The following is a 22,064-nucleotide window of genomic DNA, read 5'->3' on the forward strand; positions in this document are numbered from 1 at the left end:
GAATTTCCTGCATTGTGCAGGGGGTTGGACTACATGACCTCGGTGGTCCCTTCCAACTCTATGATTTTATGATTCTGTAACATATGTTTTGTGTTGGGTGAGCGGCTGCTCTAGTTTTGCCCTTCTACTTTTGCAGCGGCGCAACTTATGCTACGGGGTTTGGGGTCGTCCCCCCCTGTAGAAGGATTAGCTGCAGGTGCCTCTCGTATGCCACATCCCCTTGCAGCTTCGAATGTCGTACCCAAAACCAAGAGTCTTGCTGAGGTTTGCCTGCCTTGGTGTGTGAAGGTATTGACTCTTGCAGCCAGATGCCTTCCCACCAGGATTGCTGCTGCCAGGCTGCCACTGACGCTTTGGGTTGTTCCCTGGGAAGCGACCGAACAATGCAAGGATTTCCTCTCGCCAATGCGGCCTGCCTGCGCTCTCTCGATTTCCCTGTTTCTTAAGTTTACTGCCTGAGTGGAGGAGGGGAACTGGTTCAGTGACCGCTTGTGGCCCCATCTGCTGAAGAGGAAGGGCTCTGAACTTGATGTGGCTGGGTTGAGTCCCAATTACTGTGTTTCGGCAAATACGGTTGAGATGCAGGTAGGTGCCTCAGAGATAGAAAAAAAAACCCCGGCTCTTACGTTCCTGGTGTTCGACTGAGCCGGCCTGGCTCTGACTCGAAGCCGCTGAGCCAGTCCCAAAAAGGAAAGACTGGGAGACAAGCGGTCCAGATAGCTGGGAGCTAGGAGTCCAGGATTACTTACTACGCGTGACCCTTGTAGTCTGTGTGTCTTTAGTGCTTCAGTCCACACCACTGTTTCATGCACTTCATGCATGGGATCAGTTGTCTGCAGAAGCCGCATCCTTGGGTGATAAGAAATGTACCTAGCCTTCCATGTGATGTTTCCCATGTGCGCCTGGTTCGGGGCTACAGGTAAATTCACCTGGGTTTTGTGGAGAAAGAAATAAAGCATGTCCAGCCTGCCTGCGTGAAATTCCTGATCAGGTCTGATTTATTCTGGGGAGGAGGAAGTACTTTGGATCTCAGAGCTTGTTTCTTCTCTTGGACCAGTGATTCCCAAACTCTTAACGTGGGCCCTTTCAAAAGGAAGCAGGCAGTGACATTTACAGGGCAACCCACGGAGGGAGGGAAGTCTTGTTTGGGCTGGGGTGGGGACTGTGCGCCGGTCCACCTCCCATCCCCTTCTGCACAGTGCTTTAGGGTGTCCCTCCAGACCTTGTTTTTGGTGTGATACCCAGACATTCATGAGTGTGTGTGCCTTCTCAAAGAGCTCTCCTGGTATCTGAAGATAGGCCCTCGAGGCCCAGACTGTTTTGTGTGTTTTTGGGTGGGCAGGAGTTTTTTGTTTTTGTTTTTTAATTGGTACCGTTTGCCACTGGGGACCAAGAGTACAGCTTTCCAGGCAGCCTTGGTCTCCTGCTTTCCAGGGCGGGGCTCCCCGCGATGCCTTGAAATCCCCCCCAACGAGAAGTGCGCTGGAGGCATTTGTGTAATTCTGACTTGTGTCCCTTCCCTGTCCCGAGGGCTCAGAACATCCAGCAGTGTTTAAGCATGGTTCCTTGTCCTTTCCCGGACTCGTGAATAGGGACCCCCTACCAATGCGCCAGCAGGGAAGGGAGGGTTGAAGTGGAGAACACGACAGCGCCACCCTCCCACTTATAGAAAACGATTAGTTCCTCTGAAGGTGCAGGGGAGGCTGCCCAAAGGGATGCAGGGATGCCACTGTATATAAAGAATGCTCCTGATTCTGGAGCCTGCGTGTAGAGGGTGCTTTTCCCTGGTTTCTTGTCCAGGTGCTCTGTCACATAGGGCACTTATTTTGCAGTAGTGTGCAGTTGCTTTGTGTGCAGCCAAGAAATGCCAGTATTTAATTATATGACCAAGGCTGCATTTTGTAATTGTGAACAACTTCAGTACCTCTTGTGAGGATTACAATAAAGAATTGACTTCCACTTTGTTCGTGCTTTCTGTGCTCCGAAGTTCATTGCTTCCCCTCCCATAAAGAGTCCCAAATCCAGGTATCCCAGAATTCCTCTTTGCTGGGTGTTCCCAAAATTCTCTTTAATCTTCTCTCCTTTTCCTGGCCTTATATACGCCAAACAGCTGCCATAGATAATGGTGGAGATGATCGTTCACTTCTTGGTGGACAATTATGTAGGCATTGTGGACAGGAAGGAAAAGGATCTATAAATTTAATAAATAAATAAATAATAGTAGTAATAATAATAATAATGGGTAACGCAAAAAGAACCATATTGCTGCTCTGGAATAGCAGGCTGTGTCTTCTCCCTCGCTTTAAGGCCACATTCAGACACCATGTCAAATGTCTGTTTGTGACAGGTATGAGCAAGGCTTTTTTTGCTGTGCTCCTCCCCTCATGCGCTGAGCATGACTTAAAGCTTCCTGGCTTGGGAAGCATTCAGTCAACCCCCAGTTTGCCACGATGCTCAAACACAGGCAGACCGTAGTTTGTTGGTTTCTACCTGCCATCTTGTGGGTTTCTACCTGCCATCTTGTGGGGAGGAGACAAGCTCTTGCTGGCCCAGGTGCCTGCGTTGGAATATCCTGGTAAACTGATCAAAGGCCAGACAAGGGAGCTTTCAGTCTTGCTTCACGCACCAAAGGGGGAGGAGGGGGAAGAGCACACAGGCATGGCAGGCGAGCTGGGTTCAGGAACGAACAAGGGTTCATCGTGGCTGCTAAATGTGGCCTGGCTCTTTTGGAAAGAACAGAAGAACACCTTCTGGGAGGGGATACCTTCGTTGGGGAGCTCAGACAGGTGTGCTTTGAGTTGGAATGTCTCGAGTTTCTGTAAGGTGGGATTGGGACTCGTGAATTTTCTCGGGAAGATCCGGGGTCCGTTGGAAGGCAGGCACGTGGGAGTAAGAACACTAGAGTTGCTCACAACAACCCCGCGTCTCTGGTTTCCAGTTGGATGCAGCCGTATGTGTCGCCATCTTGGCCAGCTTGCTAACAGCTCCCTCCCTCCTCAGAAGAAGAGCGAAGGTGAGGCCCGGCCCCCTGTGCTGCCACCATGCCGTCTAATGCCCGGGCTGGCAGCTTGAAGGACCCTGAGGTTGCGGAACTGTTCTTCAAGGATGACCCTGAAAAACTCTTTGTTGACCTGCGGGAGATTGGACACGGCAGTTTTGGAGCTGTCTACTTTGTGAGTGTTGGGGAAATGGATGGAGACGTTCCTGTGTCTACTCGCATATGCATCACCGCTAAATTTGATCAAAGTCTGCTGCATACTAATTTTCTCGCAATTTCGTTGTTCCGGCCTCTTATCACCACAATTCTCCACGAGAGGCAGCGTTGCATAGTGGTTAGAGCGCTGGCCTAGGATCTGGGAGCTCCGGCTTGGAATTCCCCACTCTCCCATGGAAGCTTGCGGGGTGACCTTTGACCAATCACACAGTCGGCCTAACCTACCCTGCAGGGTTGTGGGGATAAAATAATGAGAGGGAGACTGTTATAAGCCACTTTTGGTCCCATTGGGGAGGAAAGAGGGGTATAAATGAAGTAAATAATAAAGAAAATATTATTTATTTACTTATACCTTGCCTTTCTCCCCAGTGGGGATCTGAGGGGGCTTACTTACATCGTTCTCCTCTCCTCCATTATATCCTCACAGCAACCTTGTAAGGTAAGTGTGTGTGACTGGCCCAAGATCACCCAGCAAGCTCCTATGGCAGAACTGGGATTTGAACCTGAGTCTCCCATGTCTTAGTCTGACACTCTAACCACTCAACAAAACGCTGGCTCTGGAACAGGAGAAACAGTTGGAGGAGATACTTCTTAGCACCCAGATTTCAGGTTCCTGTCATTTCCTCTTTCTCTGATAATTTGCCAGCAGGCAGTTCTGTTTCATTCCCTGTGGCCATGAGAACACCTAATTAGCCATGAGTTGCAAAATGGACACCCCCTCGCAAGACTTGTGTTGCCTTTTTCAGGAACTGAAATGAATCACATTCATGCTTGTACACATTCCAGCTCCCCACTAACTCTGAATACTAGATAGATCACGATGGGTAGCCATGTTAGTCTGTCACGAGTAGTAGAAAAGAGCAAGAGTCCAGTAGCACCTTCGAGACTAACAACATTTCTGGCAGGGGTATGAGTTTTCGTGAGCCACAGCTCACTTCATATCTGAAGAAGTGAGTTGTGGCTCACGAAAGCTCATACCCTGCCAGAAATTTTTGTTAGTCTTGAAGGTGCTTCTGAATACTAGCTGTGACTTTCAGCTCCCCCCTCCTTTTCCCTTGGCTGATTCTGTCTGCCTTCTGCAGGCCCGAGACATCCGCAACAATGAAGTGGTGGCCATCAAGAAGATGTCCTACAGCGGAAAACAGTCGAACGAGGTTTGTGCTTAACCCCTCGCTTAGCGTACGGAAGTCGTTTTGAGCAACAGGTGCTGCTGGTCTGTTGGTGGGACCCCATTCCCCAGGCCTCTGGGCCTGCTGGTTCGACAAGACCTAGACCTTGTGGGATTGTCCTTGCTCAGCCTCACTTTGCTTGTCTTTCAGAAATGGCAGGACATTATCAAAGAGGTGAAGTTTCTCCAGAAGCTGCGGCACCCAAACACCATTGAATACAAGGGCTGCTATTTACGGGAACACACAGCATGGGTAAGAGGAAGGGGAAGCTAATCCTTTGGAGGGCAAACGTTCTAGGAGGATTTCCCGATCGTAGAATAATGGAGTTCTTGAGGAAGGGGACTATGTAGGGGAAACTGACTTCCGATTTTCAGGGGCCTGGATATAACTTTAAAAAATGGGTAAATCTGCTGTATGCACAATGCCATGCTAAAATAAAAGTAAATGGATGTTTGTCCTCACAAATAGGAAATTTTAGAGGAGTATGTAAAGGTTGCCGCCTTTCTGCTCTTTTATTTGCTTTTTCATTAAAACCTTTAGCAATTGTAATAAGAGAAGAATCAAGAATCCATGGCATCACATTAGGAGCAAGTCAGTATAAAATTAGTCTTTATGCAGACGATATAGCCATTTTTTTATCTGATATGAAGAATTCTGGTAAGTTTTAAAAATATGCTAACATATTGTGGGGAAGTGACTGGATATAAATTGAATGTAGGGAAATCCGAGATTATGTGGTTTAACACAAATTTAAATTATAGAAATTATGATTGGGCTGTGGAAATGAAGACAATTGCCCAAATAAGGTATTTGGGTATTTGGTTAAATAAGAATAATAATGACTTGCTAAAATTAAATTGTGACCCGGTAATAGCCAATATAAAAAAACAGTTTTGACTCGGGCAATCTTTAAAATTACACAACACAGCACAAGCCTTTATTGGCATATAAAAAGGAAGAACATACATTTGGATAAAACCGAGTACAAATAAATAAAATTGGATAAAACCATCCCAAATCAGCCATTAAGGAAAGCTACACACCATTCACGATACCTGATCGCTAACTGTAGGAACCTTGCCACTGATTCAATTATTATTGGGTTTTGTGTGGTCATAAGATAGGATGTCCTTATTTCACCAGAGAGCCATTCCCTATTTACGAACAGTGGGTCATTAAATTGGGATCGGCTACAAGCATAAAAGCAACAATTTAAAAAGGACATGCACAAGGGATTAATCTTTAAAATCATCTATTTTGGGGTGAAAATTATACAGTAAAAATGATGACCCTTCCTAACTTAAATTTCTTATTTATAAATCTTCCAGCTGAAATCCCAGAAACGATGTCAAAAGAGTGGCAGAAAGTACTTAATGCATTTATTTGGGAAAACAAAAGATTTTCAGGGGCCTGAGCAGCTATGAGCTTTCGTGCTGAGATCAATTAATAAATTAATTTGGGAGTGTGTAACGGCTTGGGGGGGGGGGCTGTGTGGGACTAGATACCTGAGTTCTTGTGCCCTCCGCTGTTAACTCTTCCCCTGCCTTCTTACCCCATCAGCTGGTGATGGAGTATTGCCTAGGTTCGGCCTCAGACTTGCTGGAAGGTGAGTACCCAAGCCACAGGAGACGGGAAGATTTCTGATGGCCCCTTTCCTCCTCCTCTGTGTAATTGTTTTCTCCCCTCTCCCTCCTTTCTTTCTCGCTTAGTGCACAAGAAGCCTCTGCAGGAGGTAGAGATCGCGGCCATAACGCACGGTGCTCTGCAGGGGCTGGCATACCTGCATTCCCACAACATGATCCACAGGTGAGATAAACCACTGTGGTCCACCTGTTGCCATAATCCTTTGAGCATGATGGAGGGAATGTTGGAGGCCAGAAGAAATGGCTGTAACCTTATCCTTCATCGGGATTAGAGAACCACTGCATTCCTGATTGGCCTTTCCAGTATTAAATGAATGTGTTTTTTTTTCCTTTTGCTACTCCAGTTGTCAATTCATAATGTATGTGTGTATGGTTAAGAGCGGTGTAGTGGTTAAGAGCAGTGGTTTGGAGCTGTGGACTCTGACCTGGAGAACAAGGTTTGATTTCTCGCTCATCCACATGAGCAGCAGAGGTTAATCTGGTGAACTGGATTTGTTTCCCCACTCCTACACATGAAGCCAGCTGGGGGACCTTGGGCTAGTGACAGCTCTATTAAGAGCTCTCTCAGCCTCACCTACCTCACAGGGTGTCTGTTGTGGGGAGGGGAAGGGAAGGTGATGGTAAGCCAGTTTGATTCTGCCTTAAGTGGTAGAGAAAGTCGGCATATAAAAGCCAACTCTTCTTCTTCTATATATATATATATACACACACACATATACAGTTAGCACCATATAAGCTGTTCTGTCACCTCTGTGCTGGTAGTTTTATGCACAAACTGAATGCTAACTTGGAAAGAGCTGTTAGCAACATCGGATAGGATCCAGCAGTGCACAAGTGGAAACATAAGCAGACTTACCACGGTTCCGCCAGCGCGAGATCTCACGCAACACCTGGCGCTTTCCTCCCTGTATGTTACAGTGCCCAGAAATCAGTTGCGCAGTATCTGTCACATGCAGAAACGCAAGTGGGGATACAACAAGCTTGCCTCAGTGCGAGTGGTTGCCGCAGTCCCTTTCGTGCGTTTCTGCTTGTGCGGGCGCTCTAGTGCAAGTGGATCTGACCCAGTGTCTTGCAAGCGATGGGATATGGCCTGGAATCTGCTGTACCATAAAGATTGTCCTCTGACTTCATATCTGTGGCTCAGTGCGTATCCATAACCAATGATGGCTTTCTGTTTAAAGTTGGAAGTTCAGGCTGTGATTCTAGTCTCTGACTTTTATGCATCTCACATGACTCACATAGTTAAATTGTGGAACTCCCTGTCCCAGGATGTGGACAGCTGCCAACTTGGAAGGCTTTAAGAGGGGAGTGGACATGTTCATGGAGGAGAGGGCTATCCCTGGCTGCTAGTCATGATGTAGACCCATTCTCTCCAGGATTAGAGGAGCGTGCCTATTATATTAGGTGCTTTGGAACACAAGCAGGATGGTGTTGCTGCAGTCGTCTTGCTTGTGGGCTTCCTGGAGGCACCTGGTTGGCCACTTTGTGAACAGACTGCTGGACTTGATGGACCTTGGTCTGACCCAGTATGGCCTTTCTTACGTTCTTATGACCCAGTCCTGTTCTGTCTCTTCCTGTCCAAGATCCATAGAGTGAATGGCAAGGCTTTGCTTTTGTTTATTCTTACTCCATTCTGTGACACACAAGACCTTGTTTTCTGAGCTTCCCACAGTTCAGCCTAACCTGTCCATCTCCCTCTGTCCGCATATGCGCTGCTTCCGATGCACACATCTGTTGATTTGGCTCCGCTCTTCTCCTGTTGGTGTCTTGTTGGCTGCCCATCTTTCCCCCTCAAGCGCTGTTTTTTAAGAGCCAGTTTGTCTTTTGCAGAGATGTGAAAGCCGGGAATATCCTGCTGACTGAGCCAGGACAGGTGAAGCTGGGAGATTTTGGCTCTGCCTCCATCATTGCTCCTGCTAACTCTTTCGTTGGCACCCCATATTGGTGAGTGAAGGGAACGGTGATTTGTGTTAATCTGGGAAAGACAGGCAGGGAAGGTTTGTGGCAGGAAGCATTGCAGGCTACATCTTTGTCTTCTTGCCAGAGATCTGGCAGGTTAATATTAAGTTAAACTGCTGCAGAAGGAGACATGGTGGGCGGACAGATGAACACAAATCTGTGACACTCCTGTTGCTTGAACTTCAGGAAGAATTTAGAGAAGGTTAAATAATTAGGGACCAAGTGAAAAGGTTCTCTGGAGAAGAGAGGGACATTCTTGGGAAGGAGGAAGGCTAGATGACACTTAGGGGAGGAATGGGGCGGTGGGGTGGATATTCTCATGGGCTGTGAGTTGTGTCCTTACACTGTTTTGCTCTGGACTCTTTCCAGGATGGCTCCTGAGGTGATCCTAGCCATGGATGAGGGGCAATATGACGGCAAGGTGGATGTCTGGTCACTCGGCATCACGTGCATTGAACTCGGTACAGGATGGGTGTCGGGGGGCGGGGAAGGGGTGGCAGCGTTCTCCGGGAGCGCCCTCGCTGAGCTCGGAGCCCCTTGAGCATGGAGGGTGAAGGACAGCACTGATGCCAATTTTCCTCTCTTCCCAGCGGAGCGGAAGCCACCCCTCTTCAACATGAATGCTATGAGTGCCTTATACCACATCGCCCAGAATGACTCTCCACTGCTCCAGTCCAGCCACTGGTAAAGCATAGTGGCATCCTATGAAGGAGGGAAGCTTTCTGTGGAACGGGGACTAATGAGTTTGAGACTGAGGGAGCAGGGGAGGAGAGAACAAAAAAACTGGGATGCCAAGAGAAGCAGAACAGACTTTCTTCTCCCACCTCTTCCAGGTCTGAATATTTCCGGAACTTTGTGGATTCGTGCCTGCAGAAGATTCCCCAGGACCGTCCGACCTCTGACGTGCTGCTTAAGGTACTATCTTGCCTTAGCCATGCTTGTGTGATCGAGCAGGGGTTTCCTCCTGCTCTTCCATGCAGTGTGGAAGCTGGAATCACAGCACAGTGCTGTCTGTGACACAGTGCACATAAGATTGATAGGGGATGCTTTGTGAACCTAGTGGATTGGAAGTTGGGATAAGAATTGTTTTGTAGACGAAAGAATGTGGGAGCCAGCGTGGCATAGTGGTTAAGAGCGGCGGATTCTAATCTGGAAAAACCGTGTTCGATTTTCCCACTCCTCCACACAAAGCCTGCTGGGTGACCTTGGGGCGAGTAACAGTTCTCTCTGAACTCTCTCAGCCCTCATGGAGGCAGGCAGTGGCAAACCACCTCCAAAACGTCTCTTCAAGGCAAAACCCTACCGGATCGCCATAAGTCAGCTGTGTCTTGACTTTCCATCGCCTGGAGAAAGAATAAAGTATGTGGAGGGGGAAGTCAAGAGTTTTGATTGCTGGCCCCCGTTTTCCCAAGTGTTTGCAGTTCCTTTCATTTCCAGTTCACCTCCCCCAGTTGGCTGAGCGTCTGCTCCGTTTCTTAGAAGAAGAAGAGGAGTTGGTTTTTATATGCCAACTTTCTCTACCACTTAAGGGAGACTCAAACAGGCTTACAATCACCTTCCCTTCCCCTCCCCACAACAGACACCCTGTGAGGTAGGTGGGCCTGAGAGAGCTGTGACTAGCCCAAGGTCACCCAGCTGCCTTCATGTGAAGGAGTGGGGAAACAAATCCAGTTCACCAGATTAGCCTCCACTGCTCATGTGGAGGAGTGGGGAATCAAACCCGGTTCTCCAGATCAGAGTCCACCACTACACCACGGTGGCTCATTAGTGATCCAAAACTAGCCTAATGGCAGAGTGGCAGGATCTATGAATGATTCACCTTGATGATTCAACTTCCAACCTCATGCTTTCGCTGCCCCACAGCATCGCTTCCTCTTGCGGGAACGGCCCCAGACCGTCATCATGGACCTGATCCAGCGAACCAAGGATGCTGTGAGGGAGCTGGACAACCTGCAGTACCGCAAGATGAAGAAAATCCTTTTCCAGGAGGCGCAGAACGGTCCAAATGCTGAGGCCCCGGAAGAGGAGGAGGTGAGGACTTGCGTCTTGTTACGCCTGGCCACGTCTTGCCAAGAGGGAGCTCTCTTTCTGCCCCATCGTAGAGGGTAGTTCCAGTTTCTCTCGTCTCCTCCCTGTAGGAGGTAGAGCAGTTTCTCCACCGGACGGGTACCATCAACAGCATGGAGAGCAGCCATTCGGTGCCCAGCATGTCTATCAGTGCCAGTAGCCAGAGCAGCAGCGTCAACAGCCTGGCGGATGCCTCCGATGACGACGATGGGGCAGAGATTGCCATGATGCAGGAAGGCGAGCACACGGTCACCTCCAACAGCTCTGTTATCCATCGCCTCCCGGTATGGGGCTTCTGTGACTTCCACAAGGTGGATCCCTAAGTGGAGGGCAGGGGATGGTGGCAGCAAGTAAAAACACTTGGGTGTGTTGAAGCGTTGGACTCTGGCCTCTCGTGCTCCGGCTGTAGCAGAAGACCAAATTGATCCACTTAAGCAATAGGATACTTTCAAGGCACAGGTTGTGTACAAGAATTCAGCCCTTTTTGCAACTCCCCCATTTGTGAATTGGCGGAAGCAGCACCACAGATGAGACGTTTATGTAGATCTTGCCAGAATGAACAAAGGATGAGACAGAAGTCCTCTTCTTTAATGTAAATTGGCTAAAAACACACACACAAACCCCGGTGTTGTGAGTTAGAGCAAGGGATGCTGATGTGAGTGGTTGTGGGAAGAGCAGAAGGTGGAGTTTCCGTCTAGACATTAGGAAGAATTTTCTAACAGAGCGGTTCCTCAGTAGAACAGGCTTCCTCGGAAGGTGATGAGCTCTCCTTCCCTGGAGGTTTTTAACCAGAGGCTAGATGGCCATACGTCAGCAATGCTGATTCTGTGACCTTAGGCAGTTTTTGAGAGGGAGGTCATCTTGGACATCTTCTGGGCATGGAGTAGGGGTCACTGGGTGTGTGTGGAGGAGGTAGTTGTGAAATTCCTGCATTGTGCAGGGGGTTGGACTAGATGACCCTGGTGGTCCCTTCCAACTATGATTCTATGAATACCATGTAGCTAAAGCATTCCTGTGAAGCTCTTGAAATCTGCTGCCAGGTGGCTGATTTCATAGTTGAACTTCTTTTGCTCTGGGAGATTTTTCGCTTTGCTTCTGCCCCTTCAAGTTTTAAACTCTAGGAATGCCGCTTTGGGTTATGGGAGGTGCTGCTGTTTATATCCTCATTTGATAGGATGAGGAATTGTTTCCTCCTTTTCTTCCTGGCAATGTTTTTTAAACTATTTGGAAACTGTCAGCATCTCTCTCTCTCTCTCACCTCCCCTTTGTATTTCTGCCTGGGTCAAACATATCTGGTCTCTTCATTATCCTTGCATTTGTCCCCTGGCTCCTTTCCCACCTATACACAGCACCTTGCTGTGGTGCCCAGAGATGACCCTGTATTCCACAGGAAGATTTAACCTCCGGAGTCTTGGGGTCTGCATTCCTGTCCCTAACATGCCCAAGTAGTTTTGTCCAGCAGTCTGATTCTCTTACTCGTCTTCAGCCTGGGATACTCAGTGTAACCCCTAAATCATTCTTGAAATTTCTCTTGACGATCCAGTTTGCTAGCCTGTTTTAACATTACGTGGTGCTGGAAGCCAAGGTTTGCTGCTCCTTATTCCTGTTCTGGTGTCATTCAGGGTCATGACAACCTATATGATGACCCATACCAGCCTGAGATGGAGCCCCAGAGTTCATCATCAGCTGCCCGACGCCGTGCCTACTGCCGCAATAGAGACCACTTTGCCACCATTCGTACGGCTTCCCTGGTGAGTGGAGTTTGGAGTCCTGCTTCAGCAGAACTAGGTTCTGGCCCAACCTTGCTGTTGTCTGGGCTTCAGGGAATGCAGGATTGGGGAACTAACTTCTGAGCGGTAGTTAATTGCTTTCCTCCAAAATTCTCTCCTACATGAGGGAGCAGTGCTGCAATTCTGATAGAGCAGCCACTAAAATTCTTTGCTGGGTTGAATCTGAGAGTCCACCGTAGCATTGCAGGGGTGAGTGAAAGGCAGGAATAAATATGGACATAGAATGCAGGGTGGTGGTTGTTTTACCTGGAGGGGCCCATTTAGGCTTAGAGTCATGGGCCAAAGGACCTATCAGTGGCCTAAGATACATATTATAGTTCTGTGTCATTTTGGATCTATCTATCAAGACGGTTCTTAGGTCCTGTTGCAAGGACCAGAGCTTTTTCACTCTCTCCCGATTCCCCTTTTTATTACAGCCCCTGTCCCATAATTCTCAGCATAGCCTTTTTTGATGATCAAAGGGACTCCCCCCCACCCAACACATACACACGGACATATGAAGCTGGTTTATACCAAATCAGGCCATTGGTCCATCAGAGTCAATATTGTTTACTCAAACTTATCAGTAGCTCTCCAGAGTCTCTGGCAGAGGTCTTTCACATCACCTATGACCTGATTCTTTTGGTAAACTGGAGATGCTGGGGATTGAACCTGGGACCGTGCTTTTGCATGCCAAGCAGAAGCTCTGCTGTGGAACCATTGCCCCCACCCCCACCTCGCTTTTTCATAAACCAAAAACTTGGCTGGATGCAACTAACACTCAGAACGATTGTAAGAAGGGAAATTCCTGGCTCTTTTCAGGTGACTCGCCAGATCCAGGAGCACGAGCAAGATTCGGCGCTGCGGGACCAAATGAGCGGCTACAAGCGGATGCGGCGTCAGCACCAAAAGCAGCTGCTGGCACTGGAGAACAAGCTGCGGGCTGAGCTGGACGAGCACCAGCTGCGCCTCGACAAGGAGCTGGAGGCCCACCGCAGCAACTTCTCTGCCGAGGCTGAAAAACTGGCCAAGAAGCATCAGGCTATTTTTGAGAAGGAGGTGAGACGGGGGTGGGGGAAATTTGCACCGGAGGAGCTGCCCTTGCCTGGGTGTAGAGGGACCATGACGTGATCTGCAAGAAGGAACACATGAAGCTGCCTTATACTGAATCAGACCCTTGGTCCATCAAGGCCAGTATTGTCTACTCAAACCGGCAGCAGCTCTCCAGGATCTCAGGCAGAGGTCTTTTACTTCACTTACTTGCCTGGCCCTTTTAACTGGAGATGCCGGGGATTGAACGTGGGACCTTCTGCATGCCAAGCAGATGCTCTGCCACTGAGCCACAGCCCCTCTCCAAGGGAGGAGATGAACTACAGGAGATGGGGAGCCTCTGGCCTCCAGGGAGGAGGAGCTCTGGAGAGGTTGAGGTTGCTGCCACATCGCACATTTTGGCATGATAGGGGAAGAGCTGCAACAAGTTGTGTGTGTGTTAAGTGCCGTCAAGTCGCTTCCGACTCATGGCGATCCTATAAATGAAAGTCCTCCAAAATGTCCTATCTTTGACAGCCTTGCTCAGATCTTGCAAACTGAAGGCTGTGGCTTCCTTTATTGAGTCAATCCATCTCTTGTTGGGTCTTCCTCTTTTCCTGCTGCCCTCAACTTTTCCTATCATGACGGTCTTTTCCAGTGACTCTTGTCGTCTCATGACGTGACCAAAATACGACAGCCTCAGTTTAGTCATTTTAGCTTCTAGGGTCAGTTCAGGCTTGATTTCATCTATAACACACTGGTTTTTTTTTTTTTGGCAGTCCACGGAATCTGTAACACTCTCCTCCAACACCACATTTCAAAGGAATCTATTTTCTTCCTATCAGCTATGCAACAGGTTGGACCCCCATTATTGTCCTCTTCATTTTTTGGGTCCCCTGGTTCTTACAGGTTTATTCTGGTTTGAATTACTCTGCTGTCTCCTGCTACAGCTGTCTGTTTAGAAAATGTATATGCCACCTCTCTAGAAACTGCTGAATGCGGTATACCACATGGAAATGTTAAAATAAGTAAAGTTAAAACTACCAACCTAAGTCATGCCAACCCAGCCACTGATAAAACAATCCTAATACCACCGTCATAAAACCAGCAGTACATTAGCAGAGAAAATGGCACAAAAGCTTACCAAAACCCAGTTCAAAACCGGCTGAACACAGGCCACGGGGACTGCACAACGATGCCAAAGAAGGGCAGTTTCATTATGCACACAGGCCATGATCTGCCCTGTGCACTTGAAGATCCCATCCCAAGGTAACTCTTGCTGTTTCCAGTAATCCCTTCTCCAAGCCCAAACAGACAGAATACAACTGTCAGAATACAAGACAATAATGTGACCTGTCTCGTCCAGCGCCTGGAGCTTGGCACCCCAGTCCCCTTTTGAGTAGTGACAACAGAACTCTTGATGTCCACAAGGTTACATCTTTATTATTTCTTCATACAAATTCATAAGGATTAATCTCTCAACTCACACATTGCTGAACAGAAGAGGTAATGCAGAACATGTCTAGAGTCCATGAAAAAACAGATGAATTAGGGAGCCTCTTTTCTCCTCTGCCCTGGTCACAGTAAAACAAAGAATTTAAGCACATGACCAACTAAAAAGTTTAAAGCCTCAGTTAAAAGCCCCTTCTTTAGCTAGAGCAACTGTGACCTGGCAATTCAGTGCTTGGGGATAACCACGGTTAGTTGTTGCAAGAGAGGCTTGGGAATCATCCTCCTGAATTCCAGGCTGAGCCGCTGGCCCAGCAAACGACCACCATTCACATTGAGTTGAGCACTCAAGACGGTCAGAGAAAGTGGGAGAGAATTTGTGGTAAGCTCTGGTTAAGGGAATTCTGAGAGCGCCTTGCCCAAACCCCCCCCCCTACTCCTAGAGCTGATGCTATCTATGTACAATCCCTAAGACTGTACACCAGGAAGAAGTTCAGTTGTGACTTGCAGTACACTGTGCAAATTTGCATTTTTGTATCTTTCTACATAGTTGTGCTATTTAAGAATCTTTGTGCAAGGCACTGAAACTCCTCCCCGTTGGAAATCTCACTCAGACCCTCTCATTTCTGTGTCCAGAATTCTAGCAGTTACTTGCCCTTGTGAGCCTTTTTTCACCCCATAAAGGGCTAGAAACTCTTGGCTAAATAAACGCCGACATTTTCAGCCTGCCGAATTTTGTGCTGAATGCTAAACTTTCGACGCTTGTCTGAAGTTGCGGAATAACGTGCAGCCCTGTGCAGTCGTCATCGCATCTGTTCTTCCTTTGTTGAACCGCTTTTCTTTCTCCAGGCAAAGGCAGCCTTGGCCGAGGAGAAGAAATTCCAACAGCATATCTTGGGCCAGCAGAAGAAGGAGTTGGGCAACTTGCTGGAGTCACAGAAGCGCCAGTATAAGCTACGCAAGGAGCAGCTCAAAGAGGTAGGGGTGTTAACGGTTAGCGTGTTGGGCTTGGACTTGGGGAAAACCCCGTCTGAAATGCTTGCTTGAGCCATGAAGCTTGCCTGGATGGTCGTGGATTGGTCATTCTCTCTGCTTCACCTGTCTTATAGAGTTGTGGGGAGAGGGAGTGGAAAACCCCACCCACCCCCCACACTTGAGCTCCTTGGAAGAGATGTGGGATCCAAATGTAAGGAATTGGGGGCAGGAGACATGGAGGAACTGAAATGAAATGCTACCAAAGAGTAGTACAGTGAGAGTTGTTCAGCTGCGGACTCGGCTGCCTAGGGAGGTGGTGAGCTCTCCCTCTCTGGCAGCGTGGTGTAGTGGTTAAGAGCGGTGGTTTGGAGCGGTGGACTCTGATCTGGAGAACTGGGTTTGATTCCCCACTCCTCCACATGAGTGGCAGAGGCAAATCTGGTGAACTAGGTTGGTTTCCCCACTCCTACATGCATGAAGCCAGCTGGGTGACCTTGGGCTAGTCACAGCTCTCTTAGAGCTCTCTCAGCCCCACCTACCTCACAGGGTGTCTGTTGAGGGGAAGGGAAGGTGATTGTAAGCCAGTTTGATTCTTCCTTAAGTGGTAGAGAAAGTTGGCATATAAAAACCAACTCTTCTTCAAGCAGTGGCTGGACAAACACTTGTCAGGGATGCTCTTGTCTGATCCTGCATCGAGCAGGGGGTTGGACTAGGTGGCCTGTTTGGCCCCTTCCAACTCTATGATCCTGTGATTAAATGATTCAGAGGCCTCCTTTTGGCAGCCGCCCTTGTGCCCCACCCCTGTATCTTGCCCTTATATTTTTTTCCAACAGGGTGGTAGCCTGTGACACCGGCTTGCCTCATTTTCCCACCCTGGTCCTCTTTGCTCTCAGTCTGTAGTGTGGCTTTGATGTGAAAAAGGCCCTCGAGGGGCTCATTCTGGAGCAAGCGTAGTACTCATTTGATCTTCAGGGAGCTATAAATATTTTTTGCCAAGTTTAGGAGAGTATTTGATATCTCCTGTTTCCCACCCACCCAGCCCAGCTATTATTTAATGAAATCCTATGTCAAGGAACATTCTGTCTTCCGCTGAGTGTTCCTGTAATTCCCTGCAGGCTATAACTTGCCTGTAATTTCCCTGCAAGGAAGTGGTCATGTTCTCTGTGGCTGGTTTTTTTGGGGGGAAAGGGCTGGTAAAAGTTTGGCTTCAAACGGCCCGCGCTGCTTGCTAACTCCTTATTAAATGAGAACAGAACAGAAGCCAGGATGTGTTAAAATGAGGTAACTGTTAGTGTAAAATGGGGACACAGGCATGCTTTGCAGGAATGCTGGAAACCCTGTGTAAGTATAGCAGTAATTTTCATCGGAGTAGAAGAAGAGGAGTTGGTTTTTATATGCCGACTTTCTCTACCACTTAAGGAAGAATCAAACTGGCTTACAATCACCTTCCCCTCCCCACAACAGACACCCTGTGAGATAGGTGGGGCTGAGAGAGCTCTAAGAGAGCTGTGACTAGCCCAAGGTCACCCAGCTGGCTTCATGTGGAGGAGTGGGAAAACAAATCCAATTTACCAGATTAGCCTCCGCTGCTCATGTGGAGGAATGGGGAATCAAACCCAGTTCCCCACATTAGAGCCCACCGCTCGGAACCACCCCTCTTAACCACTAAGTGTGGTGTAGTGGTTAAGAGCAGTCGTTTGGAGTGGTGGACTCTGATCTGGAGAACCGGGTTTGATTCCCCCAGTCCTCCACATGAGCTGCTGATGCTAATCCAGTGAACCGGGTTGGTTTCCCCACTCCTCCACATGAAGCCAGCTGGGTGACCTTGGGCTAGTCACAGCTGTCTCAGCCTCACCTACCTTACAGGGTGTCCATTGTGGGGAAGGGAAGGTGATTGTAAGCTGGTTTGATTCTGCCTTAAGTGGTAGAGAAAGTCGGCATATAAAAACCAACTCTTCTTCACTGCACCACGCTGGCTCTTCATCCAGCTTCGGTAGAAGTTGTTCTTAGTCCACAGGCGCAAGTGTAGAGGGATCAGCCGCCGTGCTTGACAATCTCCAGCTTCATGCGTCTGACCTTTAGTTCTCGTTGGTGTCTCAGGAGCTGCAGGAGAACCAGAGCACACCCAAGCGGGAGAAGCAGGAGTGGCTGCTGAGGCAGAAAGAGAACATGCAGCATTACCAGGCCGAGGAGGAAGCCAACCTTCTGCGCCGCCAGAGGCAGTACTTTGAACTGCAGTGCCGCCAGTACAAGCGCAAGATGCTGCTGGCGCGCCACAACCTGGACCAAGACCTGCTGCGAGAGGTGGGGACTTGATCGCCAAGCACTTGGTGTAGGGCAGGGGAAGGGACCAGAGGTGCAAAGAGATGATGGGATGTGCCCCAGGATGTGGTGATGGCTGCCAACTTGAAAGGCTTTAAGAGGGGAGTGGACATGTTCATGGAGGAGAGGGGTATCCATGGCTACTAGTCAAAATGGATACTAGTCATGATGCATACCTATTATCTCCAGGATCAGAGGAGCATGCCTATTATCTTAGGTGCTGTGGAACACAGGCAGGATGGTGCTGCTGCAGTCATCTTGTTTGTGGGCTTCTTAGAGGCACCTGGTTGGCCGCTGTGTGATCAGACTGCTGGACTTGATGGGCCTTGGTCTGATCTAGCAGGGCTTTTCTTATGGAGGATGGGGCTATCCATGGCTACTAGCCAAAATGAATGCTAGTCATGATGCATAGCTATTCTCTCCAGGATCAGAGGAGCATGTCTATTATATAAAGTGCTTTGGAACACAGGCAGGATAATGCTGCTGCAGTCGTCTTGCTTATGGGCTTCCTGGAGGCACCTGGTTTGCCACTGTGTGGACAGACTGCTGGACTTGATGGGCCTTAGTCTGATCCAGCAGGGCTTTTCTTATGTTCTTATGATGTGGCTGGAGGGTCAGAGCCACAGGAGAGGGGGTTGGAGGTACTGACCGGGCTAGGATTGCATCTCACCTTCTTTGGTTTCCCTTTTTGGCGGTTCGGTGTTGGGGACTCAGTAGCCCCAGAAGAACTGGAACTGGCAGCCACAGTTTGGGTGACTGTAGTGGAGTGGAGGAATGAGGGAATTCAGAGGGGGGTGGTCAGTAGAACTGGAGTAACAGAAGGGTCATCCGTGTTGAAGGGCATTGTGCAGATGCTTTCAAGCTCTCCTTTACATCCTTTAGCGATAGAAATTATTTTGCTCTGTGTATTTTTTTTTTATTTAGAAAAATGTATTCACTGTCTCCATGGAGAGCTGGTTTGGAGAAAGCAGTTTCTCAGTATACCAAATCTTGTGTTCTGTGCCAGATTCTCTGTTTGCACAGAATTGCAGATCTAACAGCTCCTGACACTGAAGTGTATCAAGTAGCGTGGTTATTCTCAGACCAGTAAGAAAAAATAATCAATTGGAAGCATTTAGGCCAGGGTTGTCAAACATAAGGCCCGCAGGCCAGATCCGGCCCCTTGAGAACCCCTGTCCAACCAGCCGAGGCAGTCACCCCCTCCACTCTCAGTCTGGGCTGGCAAGGCATGGCTCAGCCCCCATGGCTCAGCCCCCACCAAGTGACATTTATGTCATATCCGCCTCTCGTAACAAATGAGTTTGACACCCCTGATTTAGGCCAAACAAAGAGGATAACTAGGTTCTTGAAGCTGGAGAGGGAGGTCTTCATGGCCTGATTCCGACACGCTTCCTGCTTTGCTTCTTCAGGAGCTGAACAAAAAGCAGACGCAGAAGGATCTGGAGTGTGCCATGCTGTTGCGCCAACACGAGTCCACCCAAGAGCTGGAATTCCGCCATCTGCACACCGTCCAGCGCACCCGCACAGAACTCACCCGCCTGCAGCACCAGACGGAGCTCTCGAATCAGCTGGAGTACAACAAGCGCCGTGAGCAGGAGCTCCGCCAGAAACACGCCATGGAGGTCCGGCAGCAGCCCAAGAGCCTCAAAGTAGGTGCTACCTACACACCGACTTGCTGCCTGTGGTGCCCTGAAGGGCAGGATGTGGGGGTTCTGGAGCCAGGAGAGGGGCACCCGGGGGTCATAGAAATGGACAGATGTGAGGCTGGAGGTTTAGAGTCTGTACATGAACAGCTGGGCTGGCCACATCCAGACGGTTGTGAGACCGGGGATCAAAAACCCCTGGCAGATGCAGAATCCGAATGTGTGCGCATGGGGCCACTTGACCCAATAGGACACGAAGCCGCTCTTCTGGAGACAGGCAGCCCAAGTTACAAGGCTCTGGGTCAATGCAGACACGTTAGAGAGGTTCTGGAGCCAGCTCAGGGTGATGACGATGAGGCTGTAGGCTCAAGGATAGCTCGTCCGGATGTCTTAAGGAAGTGTACCTTTGGAACTGGGATCCCGGAGCCGAAGCAATACGCTCCCGGGCATGTGGCTCCAGAGTACGGACTTGATGAGGATGACTTAGAGCTGGAAGCAGAGTGTATTGAACCGAACTGGTTACAGAAGAGGGATCTAGATGAGCAGGGCATGGCGATTTTGGTGTCGGGATCAAGGTGTTCTGGAGATGTAGAGCCAGGTTGGCAATGCCCGGCAGATGCCATTCCAGCTAGTCAGGAGGCTACAGTTGTGGAACTGAGGCAGAGGCATCTTGGGCTTAACGGGAAGAACAGCGAAGTTCTAGGTCTCAGTGATAAAGAAGGACAGAGTCTAGGTTTCAGTGGAGCAGGTCTGAAGCAGCTAGAGCCGTATGAAGAGGGAGCTGTGGATCTAGAACTAAACCTGAAATTTCGTGGAACGCTGGACCAATGTGGAGAGGGTTCTGAGTTTCTGTCAGCAACCCAGGGACGCCCAGGCGCCTCAGAACCCGATGGGCAAGAGGCCGATAAGCTAGATCCATTCAAGGGCGAGGATCTCTTATACCCTCATTCCTTACCTCCCATCCTGGGCGAGGGCGCACTGCGAGGCCCTGGCGACGGCTGCCCGGCCCCTGAAGACCCCTACCCTCAGCAGGGCACCAGCAAAGCCCGCCCTGTCCCCCCTCCGGTGGCAGCTGTCTTGCCTCATGCCCTCTGCGTGGCCTTGGCATTGTTGGTCTCTGCCTATCCTTGCGCCCCGACTCTCCTTCTGCTTCTTGCTGCTCTGTGGGCCCAGGGCGGAGGGTTTCAGGATATTCTCCTGGCCCTCGAAGGGGCGGTGGTGGGCCTGGGGGTCACCTACACGCTACTGCACTCTGTCTTCCTCCTCTCAGGTGCCTCCTTTCTGCTTCTGGCCAAAATGGCAGGGGCGGTAGGCGTGGTGGGCCTGAGTGCCAACAGGGGGCGCCTCTATGTCCCCGTCATCCTCCTGGCTTCCTATCTTTTAGCCTCTCCCTGGCTTTTCCTGCCCCTCTACCTATCGGGGGCAATAGCAAGGCGCAGCCTGAGAGGCTTCCCCCGCCGTGCCCGGAGGTTTTGGCTTCTCGTCCTCCTGCGTCTCCCACGTCCAGCTTTCCGCATCCTTCAGCACTTGGGGCTGGTCAGCGAGCGGGGCCTTTTCCGCCTCTTCCCCAAAACCAACAAAGGCGGCTTCCGTAGCCGCATCCCCGTGCTGTCCCGCCAGCGCCTGCCTCCTCTCCCTTGGCACCGCAAGGCCGTCGCCCTCTTTGCCAAACCCGTTCGTAGCCTCAACAGGCTTCTGGCAGAGGTGATCTGCGCTCAGTTGCCACCGGTGGCCCTGCGCTGCCTCCAGGGGCTGCGCGTCTTGCGCGAGGAGAAGCCCAGCCGCATCCCCCGCCTGGTGGTGGGGGTGGCCCGGTCAAGAGGGCGTTCCATGGGGTCGGCCAGGCAGATCAGTAGAAGGAGTCGTGGGCAGGCCACGCATGTCCGGAAGCCCTGGAGATAAGCGAGTCGTGCGCTCAGAAGTGGGTATCCGTGCTGAGGCTTGCCAAACGTTATTCCGAAACCGTGAAAACACCCTCTGGTGAAAACACCAATCAGTGTTGACTTCGAAAGTTACTACTTTTCACGTAGTGTGCAGTGTTGGCAGGAGGTTGCCGCAGAGTTGAACCGCAGAGGGAAGGTAAATGGATGTCTTAATGCCAAGAATCCCTGGGGCTCCACCTGGGGCAAGGAAGTACTTGGGGGGGGGGAAACGTTTTTTGTTGGAGGTGGGAAGGGGAAACTTGCAGGCTCCTTGTTTGCTTAAAGATTGGGGGTGGGGGTGAGGCGTTGTTGCGTGTTCATTATCCTGGCGAGGAAAGAATCACCTGATGCCCTTTAGAGCTGCCGGTGTGGGTGGGGTTGGCTATGCCTCCACCCACTTAAATGAATAGTTCTGATGTGGGGAGGGGACGTCCGAGGGAGCTGAAAGGGGCCGGGGCCCTTGAAACCAGGATTGGAGATGCACATTCTTTACCATTATCTGTAGCGTTGAAGTTGATCCATCCACCCCTCGAGTGGATGGATCAGGGGATGGGGGATATCACAGGTTGCACAACCTTCTACTCTTGCAAGAGTCCCCTTTAAAAACTTCGGGTGCTGCCGGCTCCACCGTAATCCTATGTTGAATGGGGGGAGGGGGATCCATCTTCAGTTCCGGCCAACTTAGCAGGCCTCCCCAAAAGTTGAAGAGGGTGTTAGGGCTTAATGCACCGTCATCAAATGATATCAGGGTGCCCATTCATTACCATCTGTCTGAAAGATCAGCATCTGAATCCCACTTAAATCTACCTCTCCCCGCGCTCCCATCCCGCATAATACTGAGCCTTGTTTCAGTCAATTTGGAAATGTATAAGACTAAGGGGTGTTTGTGTTTTAAGAACAGGC

At 49.8% G+C, this 22,064-nt stretch overlaps 1 protein-coding gene across 3 annotated transcripts in view; it reads left to right on the forward strand.

The window, feature by feature from the left end:
- TAOK2 (TAO kinase 2) overlaps nucleotides 1-22,064 on the forward strand; it is a 40,172-nt gene that overhangs the window by 9,276 nt on the left and 8,832 nt on the right. Inside the window, exons 2-17 of one of the 3 annotated variants that reach the window (XM_056863093.1) lie at nucleotides 3,001-3,173; nucleotides 4,297-4,368; nucleotides 4,534-4,635; nucleotides 5,944-5,989; nucleotides 6,093-6,189; nucleotides 7,857-7,970; nucleotides 8,355-8,446; nucleotides 8,576-8,669; nucleotides 8,819-8,900; nucleotides 9,849-10,016; nucleotides 10,124-10,336; nucleotides 11,675-11,803; nucleotides 12,644-12,880; nucleotides 15,149-15,277; nucleotides 17,375-17,578; nucleotides 19,006-19,245. In XM_056863093.1, coding sequence (XP_056719071.1) covers nucleotides 3,042-3,173; nucleotides 4,297-4,368; nucleotides 4,534-4,635; nucleotides 5,944-5,989; nucleotides 6,093-6,189; nucleotides 7,857-7,970; nucleotides 8,355-8,446; nucleotides 8,576-8,669; nucleotides 8,819-8,900; nucleotides 9,849-10,016; nucleotides 10,124-10,336; nucleotides 11,675-11,803; nucleotides 12,644-12,880; nucleotides 15,149-15,277; nucleotides 17,375-17,578; nucleotides 19,006-19,245 — 2,151 coding nt within the window. In that variant the 5' untranslated portion in view covers nucleotides 3,001-3,041. Of the gene's footprint in view, nucleotides 1-3,000; nucleotides 3,174-4,296; nucleotides 4,369-4,533; nucleotides 4,636-5,943; nucleotides 5,990-6,092; nucleotides 6,190-7,856; nucleotides 7,971-8,354; nucleotides 8,447-8,575; nucleotides 8,670-8,818; nucleotides 8,901-9,848; nucleotides 10,017-10,123; nucleotides 10,337-11,674; nucleotides 11,804-12,643; nucleotides 12,881-15,148; nucleotides 15,278-17,374; nucleotides 17,579-19,005; nucleotides 21,142-22,064 lie in introns of those variants that run through there. The other 2 variants (XM_056863091.1, XM_056863092.1) reach the window with 2 other exon arrangements.

Source organism: Euleptes europaea, chromosome 18, assembly GCF_029931775.1.
Source record: "Euleptes europaea isolate rEulEur1 chromosome 18, rEulEur1.hap1, whole genome shotgun sequence".
Taxonomy (NCBI): Eukaryota; Metazoa; Chordata; class Lepidosauria; order Squamata; family Sphaerodactylidae; genus Euleptes; species Euleptes europaea.